Source organism: Protopterus annectens, chromosome 4.part0 (assembly GCF_019279795.1).
Source record: "Protopterus annectens isolate FY-2018-M chromosome 4.part0, PAN1.0, whole genome shotgun sequence".
Lineage (NCBI taxonomy): Eukaryota > Metazoa > Chordata > Ceratodontiformes > Protopteridae > Protopterus > Protopterus annectens.
Genome location: NC_056733.1, coordinates 95,368,571 through 95,384,946, shown reverse-complemented (window position 1 = coordinate 95,384,946; position 16,376 = coordinate 95,368,571). Strand labels below are relative to the sequence as shown.

The 16,376-nt window shown below is 44.4% G+C and overlaps 1 protein-coding gene across 3 annotated transcripts in view; it reads left to right on the top strand.

Annotated features, from left to right (window-relative positions):
- Nucleotides 1–16,376, top strand: part of FOXK2 (forkhead box K2) — a 1,878,646-nt gene that overhangs the window by 962,093 nt on the left and 900,177 nt on the right. For all 3 annotated transcript variants that reach the window (XM_044068131.1, XM_044068130.1, XM_044068128.1), the window contains exon 6: nucleotides 1,961–2,136. In XM_044068131.1, coding sequence (XP_043924066.1) covers nucleotides 1,961–2,136 — 176 coding nt within the window. The remainder of the gene's footprint in view (nucleotides 1–1,960; nucleotides 2,137–16,376) is intronic.

Genomic DNA, 16,376 nt, shown 5'->3' with positions numbered 1-16,376 from the left:
AGGCGACAGCAACCGACGCCGGACCAGGACTTTGGAATACAGGCCGACTGCGGCTAGCCTGCCAGCAGGATAACCCAAGTGTAATGACTGCAACAGTGAATACACTCAACATCTACATTTATGTTAGGTACCCAACTGTACTTTTTGTGTGGAGAATTCTGGACCTTAAGTTCCAGTGAAGCCAGTGCTTTATCCTTGGGATTTTTGAGAATCTGATTCTGACCCCTTTTAAATCAAGATCCTCAGTGGCATTCATATTCCTGTCTGGAAAGCCATATATTTGTTGCTGTTAGGTTAAAGTTTGAAGCCTTACAGAGCCTTCAAGAAAAGAGTGAACATGATGACAAACCATACCTTCATGCCTGAAATAGTCTACTGGCTGGTGCTTTTTCAAATTCCTGCCTTCTGTTCTGACCCACAAAGTTGGGGGGGGGGGTAATAATCCTGTTGGGTTTTTGCACCATACTGTCCAGTATGGTCACTGATGCACAGGATTTCAGGATGGCAAACTGATAGTTTGTATTCTTCATGACTGGTGAAGAGTAGGCAGGCTAGTGTCTGATTGCATCATTTTCTATTGTGAAAGTGATGGGAAGAATGTGTGGCTCTGTAAAAGCATAGTCTTCAGACAGCAGCTACCACAGTGACCTCCTCTTGCAGTATTCTGTTTTATTGAATTTCTAAAGCACCATTTCATTTGGACATTAGTCTACATTTCCTCCACCCATTAGGTGGATCTGAACTCTCGGAGCAGGGCAGAGTTTTCCAGTGTAAATCCAGCAAGGCATATTAAGGTAGTCTTCAGTGGGGTGGGGGAGGGGGGGACTGCTTCATTGCTCTTCCCATGGGTATGGGATTACTACAGCTTTGATCTTTAAAGTGAACATAGTACAGTTGTGCAGGAGAAAACTCACCATAATAGTAGACGTTGAAACAATAGATTCATCCCTGCAGTGTAAGCTTCCTTCCACCCCCTTCTGACTGTCCTTGCCTTTACTATCCTAAGTCATTGAAGAAGGTTGCATTTCAGTTTTCCTTCCTATACATGCATGCATACTTTTCATGTGTTATAAGAAAAAAGCAGTGGTCGAGTCACAGCAGATTTTGGATAACCTCCTTTAATGCCACTCTAGCTATTTAGTGGACCCCAGTGAATTTGTCACAATGCGGACTCATGGGGGCAGGTCCTGCAAGGCTTTACAGACTTGGGGCCAGGGATAGTACCTGCCCATTCAGGGAGCACTTGACTGGTGCTTTCCCAAAACAACTGAATAATGGTGCAAGCTGCAACCTGTTTGTGCATTGTATTGGACTGATGCCGTGGGTTAAGGAAAGAGGCAACTTCACAATCAGGATGTTCACGAAAGCTCTTGAAATTGAACTGGAAGACCAAACTTCTGCTTCTGAAGTTTCTTGCAGATTTGTAGTACTGGTTACCCTATTAGAATGTCTACTGCTGTAATAAGTTCTCACACAACTACTGTATTTTCACAGCTGACATTGTGTAACATTTGGATTGTCATCTGAGTGCTCAGTAAGCCCCACAGACACTGCATGTGTACTTTCAAACATCTCTGAAGTGTTTAGTGTGACCCACTTTAAGGGAAATGTACCAAATGGTTTGCAGTCAGTAGCGTATGTAAAGCTCTATACCCTTTACACTACACCTATTTAGTGGCATGAGATCGTACTGGTAGGTACCGAGTGTGTTTGTGTTCATTGTAGCCTATGCCTTTGTCACAGTGTTTAGTAGAATGGGATTTTCTAGAAAGTAAGTGACCCAATACTGATTTAATGTTTAACTAGCCAGTGACCTAGCAAGGTGATCCATTCATAAATCAGCTGATATGCTAAGAACATAACTGTTTCTGACAAAATGAACCAAAAATATGGTATTTTCTAGGACACTTGACTGCTGTTACTTTGGTAGTGATGTTTTTTTTTTTTTTTTTTTAAATAGGAGTGCACCAGCATCACCTAACCATTCTGGTGTACTGTCCGCTCACTCTAGTGGAGTTCAGACACCAGAGTCGCTTTCAAGAGAAGGCTCTCCAATACCTATGGAATCTGAAACTAATACTGTACAAGCTAAATTAGCAGTCATACAAGAAGCACGTTTTGCACAGAGTGCACCAGGTGGGAAAATGTTTACAAAGACAGAATATTGGGAAAATGAATTTTGTACTTTTTTTTTTGCATTCTTTTAGTGTAAGCTTGTAATGATGAAAGACATTGATAACAAAACATTAGAATAAGTTACATAATCGCACTGTATAGATTGGTCACACCCTGGGCCCATCGTCTGATACTCACTACTCTTGTTTTCTTAGGAAGGATGAATAGAGCTGTTGCAAAGTAAAATTAATTTGTACATTTTCCCAAGTATATGAATTCGACAGAAACAATTTAGAACAGTAAATATTTGATGATGATCTTCGTGTTTCACTGTTGCAGTCATTACATTTGGGTAATCTGCTGGCAGGTTGCCCTCAGTCGGCCTGATTAACAAAGTCTTGGGTCCTGCATCGGTTGCTGTCCCTTCATCCATGACGTCAGGTCGTCAGGGGTGTAAAACATGCAGCTGACGCCATTTTCATCAGTCTTTCTTGCTGCGTGGTGCCCGAAGCAGTTAGCAAGTGCCGGTCTGCTGACTCCTGAAATTTTCTTTTTAGAGTTTCAGAACCGAAGTCTTCAACTTAAAGCTAAGTACCCCGTTGGGGAAACCTTTTCTTGCTCCTTACCGATGTCAGTAAAAGTTAATAATTGTATTACTTGTGGGAAGCAAATACCTCATAAGGATTTTCATTTGTACTGTATTCCTTGCCTAGGCCCTGACCACAACGTGCCTTGCTGTCGGTTTTGTGCTAAATTTAATCAATGCACTATTAAGCATCGGTATATGTTTGCATCTAAATACTTTTGGCTCAAGATTCAACTATCCAGAAATGTCGTCTGTTAGCAATCCGACTACCGGAATACACAACAAACGCAAAGAAAAAGACCGAGGTCCAAAACTGACTAAGCTTCTCCTAAGCCAGTCGCCGGTTCGCTGGTACTCAGTGAGGCGCTTTCGCAGCCCCTGATACCCGTTACTTTTGATTCACAGGCCTCTACGGAGACCCATTCGGAGTCCGGTATGCCGCGAGACACTAAGTATTGAACCCGCGGATGTCTCTACCTTAGATGGGTCCGGAGCCGCTGAGCAGGCACCGATGTCTGAGGGTGTTTTCAGGCCTAAAGATTTATATGTTAAACCAACGCCATCTTCAAAACCTAGGCCAAAATCAACTTCTGTGTATAAAAAAAACAATGCTTTGGTCACGTGCACAGGCCCCTATGCCTAAAAAAACAAATGATCAAAATGGCTGAGGATTTAATTACCTTGATCAAGGTTTCCCATCCACCTCCTAAGAGGCCTAGGCAAGGCACTTGACTATGAGTCATCAGATCAGGTTTCTGTTTCTTCTGATTCCTCTTCTGATCAGGAATTATCTATTCCACCTTATGAGGACTCTAATGCAGAAGAATCCATCCCTTCGGCTTCTCTTCCTGAGGATTTTTCTTTTGGAGAAATTTTGCATACCTTAAGGGAACACTTTCACTGGGAGAGTCAGGATTTTTCAGAATCTAAAAAGAGGCTTGGGGATTTCCTCCTTCTTCCTCAGCAAAGGCCTTTGGCTATACCTCCTGTTCTAGACATTGTTGATGTTTTCTCAGAATCCAGCATGTCTCCTGATTCCCTGCCTCCGGCTCCTAGTAAGCCAGACAGATATTACAGGGTTCCTGACTCCCACAAATTCCTTTTTAAAAACCCTATGGCTGACCCTGAAACCATTTCTCAGGGTACCAAGGGCGTTAAGGCCTCTACTGCTAAAAATCCTACCCCTTCTGATAGAGACTCCAGGGCGCTGGATAGATGGGGTAAGAAGGTTTACACGCCTGCAACCTTGGCAATCAGAGCTTTAAACTGTCAATTTCATATGCTTAAATATCAGCAGCATGTCATGGGCTTAAACAGAAAATGATGTGCATTACTGAATGTGTGGAAAATAGAGTTGCAGGATTTATTGCATTCAGCTGAACAAGTTGGAAAGCATACTTTGCAATGTGGTTTTGATTCCTTGGAGGCCTCTTGCAGAGCCGCTGTAACTGCATTTGTGACAAGAAGGCATGCTTGGCTCAAGGAGCAAAATCTGCCTGATCATGTTAAAGCAAAATTGTTGGATGCTCCTTTACAACAGGACAGTCTATTTGGTAATAAGGCAGAAGTAGTTTTGAAAAAGATGGAAGATAAAGCTAAATCTATGCAAACTGTAAAAGATTTCCTGCAAGTGCATTCGCCCAGGTTCAGTAGGCACTGGCCTACTAAGAATTGGTCCTTTCCAGTACCCACCAGAACCGCTCAGGTCAAACCCAGACACTCCAAAGGCTCCAGGTTTCTGTCGCAAGGAACTTACAGAACAAAACAATGGGGTGCCTCCACCTCCAAATCTGGAAGTAACACGGCATCTCCCTACGGTAAACAGTCTCAATGACTTTCCTCTGCCATCACCAAGCACTTATCTTTTGGCAGCCCCTTTGGGGGGAAAACTGGCACTTCAAGCACGAAATTGGCATCCAATTACCCTGGACAAGTGGGTTTTAAATATAGTATCCCGGGGTACAGATTTCATTTCTACACGTTGCCAATCCCAAACGGATGGCCAGATCTGCCTCCAAATCAGTGGGCAGAGGCCCAGAAACAAGTTATGTCCCTCATGAATATGGGGGCTGTTCAACCAGTACCAGAAAAGGAAAAGGGACAAGGTTTTTATTCAAGACTTTTCCTGGTACCCAGAAAAGACAATTCATGGCGTCCAATTCTGGACTTATCCATTCTGAATACATATCTGGACATTCTAAAATTCAAGATGCTGACTCTACAACAGTTACTGCTTATGCTAGGCAAGGATGCCTGGTTGGTAACTCTAGACTTAAAACAGGCTTACCTGCATATCCCAATCAGGGAATCTTGCAGCAGATACCTCCGCTTCAAAGCAGGCTATTTGCATTACCAGTTCTCTGCACTGCCCTTTGGCTTATCTACTGCGACCAGGGTCTTAACAAAGTGCCTGCCACCAGTAATTGCATTTTGCAGACAAAGAAACATTCAAATTTATCCTTAACTGGTCGATTGTCTAATTCAGGCAGAAAACAAGGGCACACTTCTACAGCATCTGACGTTTGTAAAAGGACTTCTAACTTGTCTAGGGTACACCATACACGAAAAGAAATCACAACTGATACCCTCTCAAATAATTACATTCCTGGGTGCAAGCTTGAATACAACTGCCCAGATGACTTACCTCACACCAGAAAAACAAATTCAATTGATGGCGTGCTTCAAACAAGTGGCCACAAAAAGCCAGCTATCTGCAAGACAAATTCTGCAGGCTTTGGGGTTTATGGCTTCCTGCATTCTACTAAATCCATATGCAAGACAGCATATGAGGAAACTTCAGTGGTACCTAAAAAGCTTATGGAGTCAACATTGTCACAGCCTGTAAACTGATTCCTATCATTCCTTGCCTGCAGCAAGAGTTCCTATGGTGGGCAGAGGCCTGTCACCAAACCAAGGGACTGTCATTCATTCCACCCCCTGCCACCCAAACCCTGACTACAGATTCATCAGACTATGCTTGGGGGCTCATCTGGCAGGGAGATGCATTCAGGGCAAATGGAGCCCAAATCAAATGCACCTACATATCAATCAGAAAGAGATGCTAGCTGTACAGAATGCTCTGACAGCCTTAAAGGACTATCTTCATCCAGGTTAACTACTGATAAAGATGGACAACACCACAGTCATGTGGTACATAAACAAGCAGGGGGGTGCCCATTCCTACCCCTTTGCAGACTAGCCGTGGCTTTGTGGAACACAGCCTTGACTTACCAAATACATCTACAAGCTCCAATTCCTGCCAAGAAAGCAAAATACTCTGGCAGACTAACTTAGCAGAAATCTTATGGACCCACACGAATGGAAACTGGATCCACAAATCTTAAGCATGTTGACACGCAAATGGGGGAGCCCAGACATAGATCTTTTTGCCTCACCCCAAAACTATCAGTTGGACAAATTCTGCACAAGAATTCATCACAAAAAAGCTTGTAAAGTGGATCCTTCAGCTGGAAAAACCTATCAGTCTGTGCCTTTCCCCCTCTGCCTCTGCTCTCCAAGGTCTTACTAAAAGTCAGATAGGAAAAAACAAAAATGATTCTGATTGCTCCAGACTGGCCTTGCCAACACTGGTACCCACTCCTATGCAATATGTCACACCTTCCTCCATGGTACCTGCCTCAGACACCTTATCTACTGTCTCAGCACAACTATCAAAATGTTCTTCGTGTTTCACTGTTGCAGTCATTACATTTGGGTAATCTGCTGGCAGTTTGCCCTCAGTCGGCCCGAATTCCAAAGTCTTGGGTCCTGCGTCAGTTGCTGTCTTTTCTTCCATGACGTCGGGTCATCAGGAGTATAAAACATGCAGCCGACGCCATTTTCTTTAGTCTTTCTTGCCGCGCGGTGCCCGAAGCAGAAGCATTTCGCAAGTGCCGGTCGGCCGACTACTGAAATATTCGTGTTTGAGTTTCAGAACCGAAGTCTTCAGTAAAGCCAAGTACCCCGTTGGAGAAACTTTTTTCTTGCTTTTTACCAATGTCAGAAAAAGTTAATAATTGTATTACTTTTGGGAAGCAAATACCTCATAAGGATTTCCATTTATACTGTATTCCTTGCCTAGGCCCTGATCACAACGTGCCTGGCTGTTGGTTTTGTGCTAGATTTAACCAACGCACTATTAAGCATTGGTATATTTTGCATCTATGTATTTTGGAAACATTTAACTACCCAGAGATGTCGTCGGATAGCAATCCGACTACCAGAGTACATAAAAAACGCAAAGAAAAGGACAGAGAAAGGCAGTCGAGATCCAAAACAGACGAAGCTTCTCCTAAGCCAGTCGCCGGTACTCATTGAGGCTCTTTCGCAGCCCCTGATACCCGCTACCTTCGAGTCGCAAGCCTGTACCGACACCCGTGTGGAGTCCGGCATGCCGCAAGATACTCAAGGTATTGGACCGACGGATGTATCTCCCTCAGATGGGTCCGCAGCCGCTGAGCAGGCACTGGCTTCTGAATGTGTATTCGGACCTCAACATTTTTATATCAAACAGACAAAAGCTGCAAAACCAAAGGCAGACACCTTCTAAAAGTAAAAAACAGACGCCTGGGCCATGTGCACAGGCCTCTATGGCTAAAAAACAGATTATCAAAATGGCTAAAGACCTTATTACCTTGATCAGGGGTATCCACCCCCCTCCAGATAAGAGGCCTAGGCAAGACACTGACTATGAATCTTCAGATCCGGTTTCTATTTCTTCTGATTCCTCTTCTGGTCAGGAATTATCTTTACCTCCCTATGCGGATTCTGATGCTGAGGAGTCTATTCCATCTGCATCTCCTCCTGAGGATTATTCATTTGGAGAAACCTTGCATACTTTGAGGGAGCATTTCCACTGGGAGAGTCAAGACTTCTCAGAATCAAAAAATAGGCTCAGGGATTTCCTCCTTCTCCCTCAGCACAAGCCTTTAGCCATTCCCCCTGTGTTAGACATTGCGGATGATGATTTCTCGGAGTCAAGCCTGACCCCTGACTCTTTACCTCCGGCTCCCAGTAAGCCTGACCGGTATTACAGGGTCCCTGACTCGTACATTTTTATTTAGAAACCCTACTGCTGATCCTGAAACTATTTCACAGGGTCCAAAGGGAGTTAAGGCCTTAACAGCAAAAAACCCTACTCCCTCCGACAGATTCAAGGGCGCTGGACAGATGGGGAAAAAAGGTTTATACATCTGCAACCTTGGCAATCAGGGCCTTAAACTGTCAATTTCATATGCTTAAGTACCCAACAACATGTTATGGGATTGCTGAAACAGAAAATTATGTTGATTTCAGAATGTGCAGAAAGTAAGGAATTGCAGGAATTATTGCATGCAGCTGAACAAGTTGGAAAGCATACTTTGCAATGTGGTTTTGATTCTTTAGAGGCCTCCTGCAGGGCCGCAGTTACTGGATCTGTGATTAGGAGGCATGCCTGGTTAAAGGAACAAAATTTGCCTGATCATGTTAAAGCTAAATTGCTAGATGCACCTTTACCTGTTTGGTATTAAGGCAGAAGAGGTTTTAAAGAAAATGGAAGACAAAGCTAAGTCTATGTAAACTGTTAAAGATTTCTTACAAGTGCAGCCACCTAGATTCAGTTAGACACTGGCCTACAAACAATTGGTCCTTTCCTGTGTCAGACAGAGCTCAAAGGGGCAAATCCAGACGCCATAAGGGTTCCAGGTACCAGGCTCAAGACTCGTACAGGTCAAAGCAATGGGGCGCATCCACCTCCAAATCTGGGGGAGATAAAGCGCAAACCTACAGAAAGCAATCCCAATGACTTCCCTCTGCCTACACCAATCACTTATCTTTTGGCAGCACCCATAGTGGGACAATTAGCACTTTTTGCTCAAAATTGGCAGTTAATAATCCAGGGCAAGTGGGTAATGAACATAGTATCACAGGAATACAGATTCCATTTCCACACTCTGCCAATGACAAATGGTTGGCCAGACCTGCCAAAACTCCAGTGGGCAGAGGCACAGAAACAGGTTACGTCCCTCATGGATATGGGGGCCATTCAGACAGTACCAGAACAGGAAAAAGGACAAGGTTTTTACTCAAGACTGTTCTTGGTACCCAGAAAGGGCAAGGCCTGGCGGCCAATACTAGATTTATCGACTTTGAATACATACCTGGACATTCCAAAATTCAAAATGCTCACTTTGCAACAGCTTCTGCCCATGCTGGGCAAGAATGCTTGGCTGGTGAGTTTAGACTTGAGGCATACCTGCATGTCCTAATAAGACAGTCGTGCAGCAGATACCTCATATTCAAGGTTGGCTTAATGTATTACCAATTCTCTGCACTGCTCTTTGGCTTATCAACTGCGCCCAGGGTCTTTACAAAGTGCCTGCCTCCTGTAATTGCATTTTGCAGACAAAGTAGTATTCAAATATATCCTTACTTAGATGACTGTCTCATTCAAGCAGAGAACAAGGATACTCTTCTACGACACCTAGCGTTTGTGAAAAGGCTTCTAGCATGCCTAGGGTACACAGTAAATGAAAAGAAATCACAACTGGTACCCTCTCAAAAGATAACATTCCTGGGTGCAAGCTTGCATACAACTGCCCAGATGGCTTACCTCACGCCAGACAAAGGCAATTGACTACTTGCTTCAAACTGATGGCAACAAAAACCCAGTCTTCTGAAAGACACATTCTGCAGGCTCTGAGCTTCATGGCATCATGCATCCTACAAATTCCATATGCAAGACTGCATATGAGGAAACTTCAATGGTACCTAAAAAGTTTATGGAGTCAACATTCACACAGTCTGGAAACAATGATTTCTCTCATCTCCTGCCTGCAACAGGAGTTTCTATGGTGGGCAAAGGCCTGTCACCAAAACATGGGACGGCCCTTCACTCTTCCCCCTGCCAGCCAAACCTTAATAACAAACGCATCAGATTATGCCTGGGGGGCCCACATGGCAGGGGGATGCATTCAGGTCATATGGGTACCAAATCAAATGTATCTACATATCAACCAGAAAGAGATGCTAGCTGTTCAAAATGCCCTAACAACCTTCAATGACTTACTTCATCCAGGACAACTACAGATAAAGGCAGACAACACCACAGTCGTGGTATATAAACAAGCAAGGGGGCACACTCTCATACCCCCTTTGCAGATTAGCCATGGCACTGTGGGACACAGCTTTGTCCTACCAAATAAATCTTTAAGCTCAATTACTGCCAGGAAAACAGAACACTCTGGCAGACGATTTAAGCAGAAACCTTATGGATCCTCACGAGTGGAAACTAAATCCACCGACAAGCATGGAAAGTAGACGCCCTATCCTTCATTTGGAAAAACCTGTCAGTTTACGCCTTTCCTCCTCTGCCTCTTCTACCCAAGGTCCTCCTAAAAGTCAGACAAGAGGAGCCAAAGATATTAATTGCTCCGGACTAGCCCCACCAATACTGGTACCCAATCCTAAGGAACTTGTCTCAATACCCAGCTTGGACCTTGCCTCAAAGACCACAACTACTGTCCCAGCAAAACAATCAGATCCTGCACAATCAACTACAGACTCTGAACCTGGCAGCATGGCTAATCATGTAATGATACGAACGACACCTCTCAGTAAAGCTGTGATGGATGGCATTTTGGAAGCCAGAAGGCCTAGAGTTTTTCGGCTCTGATTTTGCGTACATTATGCCGTCGGATCCTCCGACTACCCAAATTGTTAAAAAACGCAAAGAAAAAGACCGACACTCGCGGTCCGCGGTTTCGGCCGAAACCATGGTTAAGCAAACCGCGAGTGTCTCGGTTTCGGCCGAAACCGAGAAAACTGATCAGAGTACAGCCGAATCAATGACTACTACTGAGGTTCCGGCTACTTTACTTGAATCGGCCTCAGAAATTTTACCTACTACAGTGGTTACTAGTGACTTATCAGACACCATCCCTTTGGATGTCTCTACCCCAGCACGTGGTGCTGCTAGGCCTCCTGCAGCCATGTCTATTAAGGCCTTTGCCAGGGCTAAAGCAGCCAAATCTACTAAATCAGTGCCTGTTAAACCCCCCTCAACCAGGCCCACTTCTAGTTCACAGATGCTTACTCTGGCAGAAGATTTAATATCCTTAATTAGGGGATCTCAATCTCACCCAGACAGGGCCTCTCAGCCCCAGAAAGAGACCTAGAGCAGAGCCCCTCGAGCCTGTGTCCTCTGATGATTCTGCGGATGACTCAGATATTACAGACCAGCCAGAGGCTCCTTTCTCCAATTATGAGGACTCAGATGCTGAAGAATCCATTCCAGCTGCTTCTCCACCAGAAGAATTCTCCTTTGGGGAAACCTTACATGCCATGAGAGAACAATTCCAATGGCAGGAACAGGATTTCTCAGACTCCAGAAAAGACTTAGGACTTTTCTGCACCTACCACAACACAGGCCCTTAGCTATACCTCCTGTCCTCTCTGTTGTGGACGATGCATTTAATGATGTTTGCACTGCACCAGATTCCTTACCTCCAGCACCTGCCAAACCAGATAGATTTTACAGGGTGCCAGACACTCATCATCACCTATACAAGGCCCCACTTGCAGACCCCGAAACTATATCCCAGGGCCCTAAGGCAGTAGCCTCGACCACAGCAAAAAACCCTATTCCTTCTGAAAGGGAAGCCAGGTCTTTAGACAGATGGGGCAAAAAGGTTTACACCTCTGCTACTCTCTCAGCTAGAGCTTTAAACTGTCAGTTTCACATGATACAATACCAAGAGTTTATGCTTGATCAGTTAACTAAAAAGCTATCCTCTGACTCTATAGATAAGAAATATCTATTAGAAATGGTAAATAACATACAACAGGTTAGTAACCATTCCTTAAAATGTGGCTATGATGCACTGGAGGCTTCATTTAGATCAGCCATGACTGGCACAGTGATAAGACATGCATGGCTGAAGGAACAAGTCTTACCGGATCATGTTAAAGCTAAGTTATTAGATGCTCCTATGGATAAGACCAGTTTGTTTGGTACACCTGCCCAGCAGGTAATGAAGAAAATGGAAGAAAAGGCAAAATCTGTACAAACGGTTAAAGATTTCTTGCAGGTTCAGCCCCCAAGGTTTAGCAGGAACTGGCCTGCCAAAAATTGGTCCTTTCCTGACTCCACAAGATCCCAAAGGGGCAGGAATAGACGTGCCAGAGGCAGAAATCAATCCAGAGGGGGTGCCTACAGAGGACGACAGTGGCAAGGTAATAACAGAGGCACAGGCACAGCCACTACCACTACAACAGGGCAATCACAGTGACTTGATTCTAACTCCGCCTACCAGGGAACAAATAGCAGCACCATTAGGCGGAAAATTAACCTTATTTTCGAAGAACTGGCACTATGTCACAAAAGACAAGTGGATTTTGCAAACCATAGACCAAGGTTACCGGTTCCACTTCCACACTTTACCAGTCAAAAGAGGAATGCCAAACTTGCCTCCAAATCAAAAAACAGAAGCTCTACAGCAGATAATGCAGTTAACAAAGATGAGAGCTGTGGAAAGAGTACCAATAACAGAACAAGGCAAAGGATTCTACTCCAGACTATTCCTAGTTCCAAGAAAGGAAAAAAGTTGGAGACCTATTCTCGACCTGTCCACCTTAAACACATACATCATTGTCCCAAAATTCAAAATGCTGACCCTACAGCAACTTCTTCCCATGCTGGGCAAGGAGTGTTGGCTGGTAACTCTAGATCTCAAGGAGGCATACCTGCACGCCCCCATTCGACCAATTTGCAGAAGATACCTCAGATTTCTTGCAGGATCAGAGCACTATCAATTCTCAGCATTGCCCTTTGGCTTATCTACTGCGCCCAGAGTATTCACAAAATGCCTGGCATCAGTAATCGCCCACTGCAGACTACAGGGAATCCAAATTTATCCATACCTGGACGACTGCCTGCTACAAGGGGACAACAAAAGCAAGCGGACAACAGATTTACAAAGGGTCATTTACTTGCTACAAGCACTGGGATACACAGTCAATTTACAAAAGTCAAGGCTGATTCCATCCCAAACAAGGACATTCTTGGGCACGGAATTGGACACAGTAAAACAAATGGCATTCCTAACTGCAGAAAAACAAAAAGATCTCCCTCTTTACTTCTTGACACTAACAAACCAGAGCAAGCTAACAGCAAGAAAAGTTCTGCAGGCCTTGGGCTTCATGGCATCATGCATAATCTTGGTTCCACATGCCAGACTGCATATGAGAAAACTACAGTGGTACCTAAAGAATTTATGGTCCCAACACAGGCACAGCCTAGAAGCAGAAATTCCACTAATCCCATGCCTAAAACAGGAGTTCCTATGGTGGGCTCAAGCATGCCAGTCAAACCCAGGCTTACCCTTTCACAACTATCAAGCAAGCCAAACCATCACAACAGACGCCTCAGACCAAGGATGGGGGGCTCACATGCTGGACAAATGCGTACAAGGATTGTGGACGCAGGATCAGCTTCACCTGCACATCAATCTAAAGAAATGCTGGCAGTAAAACTGGCAATCCAAAAATTCAGACCATTTCTCAAAGAAGGCCATTTGATGATAAGGACAGACAACACCACAGTCATGTGGTACATCAACAAACAGGGAGGCACTCATTCATACCCCCTATGCAGAATGACTTTGGACCTTTGGAACCTGGCACTCAGCTACAACATCCAGTTACAGGCAATGTTTGTACCGGGAAAGGAGAACACTCTAGCAGACATGTTAAGCAGAACCACCTCGGATGCTCACGAATGGATGCTACACCCGGACATCTTCAAGACCATCGCAAAGAAATGGGGAATGCCACAGATAGATCTATTCGCTTCTTCTCTCAATCACCAGCTCAAAAAATTCTGCACAAGGACATTCCATCCACTTGCATCGAAAGTGGATTCGCTCTCCTTCAGCTGGAAAGGCCTGACAGCATATGCATTCCCACCTCTTCCCTTGATACACAAGGTATTACTAAAAATCAAGGAGGAACGTCCAAGGATAATCCTGATAGCTCCGAACTGGCCAAGACAACACTGGTACCCATTGCTGAGGAGCATGTCTCGGGACAAAATGTGGTCAATACCCCTGATGCCTTTGATGTTAACTCAAAACAACTACAGCATCATGCATCCAAACCTAAAAACGTTGCAACTGACTGCATGGCACATCACATAGCAGCAACTATTCCAGATCTCTCCCAAAGGGTTAAAGACATTATCCTTGAAGCCCGCAGACCTTCAACAAGAAGGAACTATGCAGGGAAATGGAAAAGGTTTGTCATTTGGAGTGCTGAAAGAGGAAAGGATGTGTCGAATATAGATATTGCTAACATTCTGGAGTACTTGGCAGAGCTTCTACATACAGGCCTGTCCTATTCCTCCATCAAGATACATGCATCAGCTATTTCAGCAGAATACAGCTTTGATCCACCTGTCTTCTCGCATCCTCTACTCAGGCAGTTCCTCAGAGGGATCAAGAATGTAAAACCTCCTAGGAAACCACCACTGCCAGCTTGGGATTTGAACTTTGTGCTAGAAAAGTTGACACTCGCACCCTTTGAACCAGCAGCAACAGCAGACCTACAGCATCTATCATGGAAAACTGCTTTCCTACTGGCAATAACCTCAGCAAGGAGGGTTTCTGAACTTCAGGCCCTAATGGCAGTACAACCCTTCCTAATCTTCCAGCAAGATAGTGTCCATGAGGACTAATCCTACATTTATGCCTAAGGTGGTATCCAGAGTGTCCTTAAACCAGGCAATCCACCTACCTACCTTCTTCCCCAACCCACAAAACAGAGGGGAAAGAATGCTGCATACCTTGGATGTACACAGACAGCTACGCTACTACCTGGACAGAACAAAAGTAACAGAAAAACTGACCAGCTTTTTGTAGCCTATGCAACAGGAAGGGAAGGAAAAGCAATTTCCAAACAGACAATCTCCAAATGGATAGGAAATTGCATACGATTCTGTTACTCCTTCCATGGAAAACCAATTCCACAGAACATACGGCCTCATTCTACAAGAGCAACAGCCACTACCACAGCCTTCTTACGAGGAGTGGCAACCAAGGACATTATTGAGGCGGCTACTTGGACCTCCGTGCATACATTTGCCAAGCATTATAACTTACCTCTGTATTCCAGATCCCGAGCAGGGTTTGCCACTGCTGTACTGCAAGGGATCCTAACCACACCATAATCTATTCTTCCTCCTCCCCTAGTTGGCTATGGTATTCTACCCAGTTATGACTGCAGATGCATCCATGAAGGACATAGTACAGTTTTGTACCTACCATAAATGTAGATGTCCGAACTGGATAGCATCTGCAGTCAGGATTACCCTCCCTCCTTCCCCTCTGTGGTACTCCTAGGGTATTTACCCTCCTAATAGCTAGCTGGTGGGGGGGAGTCTCTTATGGTGTATTTGTTTGTATATATGTACGTACATGCTTATTCTTTGTGTTTGCCTTCTATCCTTTTGGAAACATTGGCATTTTTACCCAAAATTTAGCCTTCCAAGAGGGCAACTGGCATCTGGGGCAAGAAACACTGAGGAAAATGGCGTCGGCTGATGCCTTTATACCCGAAGACCAGCAGAGATGACGTCGGGTGAAGTGCGACATCAGCCGAAGCCGGACCCGGACTTTGGAATCCGGCTGACCGAAGGGCTGCCTGACGACAGGACAACCCAGTTGTTATGACTGCAGATGCTATCCAGTTCGGACATCTACATTTATGGTAGGTACAAAACTGTACTTTTCAGCGCTTACAGGTCCTCATTGGCTGTACAGCCTTTTATCATATTTTACCCAGACAAGGTGTCTCTAAGGACAAATCCTACTTTTATGCCTAAGGTGGTTTCCAGTGTGGCTCTTAACCAAACAATTCATCTGCCAACTTTTTATCCAAATCCACAGAACAAAGGGGAAAGAATTCTGCATTCCTTGGACGTACACAGACAGCTAAGATTCTACTTGAGCAGGACAAAAGCTCTAAGAAAAAATGAGCAATTAGTGTCATGTGCTGCAGGATCAGAAGGAAAGGCCATCTCAAAGCAGACAATTTCAAAGTGGATAAGCCATTGCATCTGTTTCTGCTACTTACACCATGGTAAACCTGTGCCCAAGGGCATTGGGACTCATTCCACCAGAGCTGCAGCTACTTCGGCAGCCTTTCTCAGAGGAGTACCAACCAAAGATATTCTAGAGGCTGCTACATGGAGTTCTGTTCACACCTTTACAAAGCATTACCATTTGCCTCTCTAAGTCCAGGGCAGGCTTTGCCACTGCAGTGCTGCAGGGCCTTATAGCCGCACCTAATGCTGTTTAGCTCCAGCCTCCCAACCATAGCTTTGGGATTCTACCCAAATGTAATGACTGCAACAGTGAAACATGAAGAACATAGTACAGTTGTGTACACTTACCATAAATGTAGATGTTCGAGTGTATTCACTGTTGCAGTCCAGGTTACCCTCCCGCCATCCCCCTGTCATTCTACAGTTTATCTTTCCTTCTCTAGCTTCTACAACCTATGTGGTATATTTGCTTGTAGATGAAGGTAAAGTTTATATTGATGCATGTATATATATATATATATATATATATATATATATGTGTGTGTGTATATGTATGTATATATATATATATATATATATATATATATATATAATATT